The sequence below is a fragment of the Primulina huaijiensis genome, unplaced genomic scaffold (assembly GCF_012295235.1).
Source record: "Primulina huaijiensis isolate GDHJ02 unplaced genomic scaffold, ASM1229523v2 scaffold206068, whole genome shotgun sequence".
Classification (NCBI taxonomy): Eukaryota; Viridiplantae; Streptophyta; class Magnoliopsida; order Lamiales; family Gesneriaceae; genus Primulina; species Primulina huaijiensis.
Window position 1 is genome coordinate 1 of NW_027354323.1, and position 1515 is coordinate 1515.

A 1515-nucleotide genomic window follows, 5' to 3' on the forward strand; every position below is an offset into this window, starting at 1 on the left:
GTTTTTGAAATTTTATCAGGATGAATCTGATGAAATGCTGAGTCGGGGGTTTAAGGATCAGATTTATGATGTTTACAGATATCTTCCTCCAGAACTTCAGGTGCTCTATTTCTTCCTCCACTCGACACCAAAAATCAGTATGTCTACGCGAATACATGATTGATGTAGTGCATTTGCAAACATTTTTGAAACTATCACTAGATGAATAATTTGTGCAGTACATCCTGCAAAAAAATCTTAAAGGCACACATCCCTTGCCTCACAAAACTGTTAAGGATTTTACCCCACGGACGCATGGAATGACGATATAACTATACTGGAGGTTCTTGTTTCTGATTTAGTCTTGTAGCACTATCTATCAAGCATATGAACAATGACTTTGTTATCATTTATCACAGAGCTTGTGTGTGCTGATTTCGAGCAGATTTTATGAATTTTACACACTGCTTTTTCAGGTTGTGTTGATATCTGCAACCCTTCCAAATGAGATACTGGAGATTACAAGCAAATTCATGACTGATCCAGTTCGTATTCTTGTAAAGCGTGATGAATTGACTCTGGAGGTAGTCCCGCTTCCATGATTCCATGATTAATTTTCTTGTTTAAGGGCTAAAGGGTGTAAATGAAAGGGGTGGTAGGGGTAACGGAAGTGCTAGATTTATGAGCATGCATTTTCATTCAAACTCATCAACTTTTTGGTAAATAAAGAATGTACGAGAATTTTGGCTTTGTTAATCTCAAAATATTGATTAAACAAACTCTCTATTTTCCATGTCAAATCTTCAAGCAGTCCCACCTATCTTAACAGGGACCTTGGCTTTCCAGGTTCTCAAAATGTATCAGAAATTGTTGTTTTGGTTCTTGTTTTATAATAGTCATTATATCTTTTGACAGGGCATCAAACAATTCTTTGTTGCGGTTGAGAGAGAGGAGTGGAAATTTGATACTCTCTGTGATTTGTATGATACCCTCACTATTACTCAGGCTGTTATCTTCTGTAACACGAAGAGGAAGGTAACCTTTAGGCTTTTTTTTGATAATTTGCTATATTAGCTACTTCGGGCACCAAGGTTTTTCCTGATTAAGTTTGCTTGTATTTTTATTTTTGAAAGCCTTTGTTATTTAAAAACATCCTAAATCCTGATTAAAAAATTTGCTGGCACATTTTGCATTTTATCATATTCCTTTATGATCTGTCATTTTGTCAATATATTATTTAGAAAAATCATACTTGATGGCTAATATTAATTGCGTGGATTCTAGAAAAGTGTCTCCATGGGTTATAGGAATTATGCGTGGATTGAACCTACAGTACTTGTTAATATCTGCATTTTGCTAGAGGAAAGACTGGCATGTCTGATTACCAGTCTAAACCTTTTGAAATTTAATGGAAAACCCATGTGTTGGGGATTAATAGTTGCTCGGCTGAGCATTTCATTCCACTGTTTTCATGTTGTTTCTCAATGTGTTTGACAGGTGGATTGGCTGACAGCAAAAATGCGTGAGAATAATTTC

The 1515-nt window shown here is 35.7% G+C and overlaps 1 protein-coding gene across 1 annotated transcript; it reads left to right on the plus strand.

Annotated features, from left to right (window-relative positions):
• Window positions 1–6: 6 nt before the first annotated feature.
• LOC140966411 (eukaryotic initiation factor 4A-3-like) lies at window positions 7–1512 on the plus strand (the record flags this gene model as incomplete). Its single annotated transcript, XM_073426704.1, has 4 exons — window positions 7–100; window positions 456–563; window positions 895–1014; window positions 1477–1512. Coding segments are annotated over exons 1-4 (330 nt in total), but the record flags the coding sequence as incomplete, so codon positions are not given.
• Window positions 1513–1515: the final 3 nt, after the last annotated feature.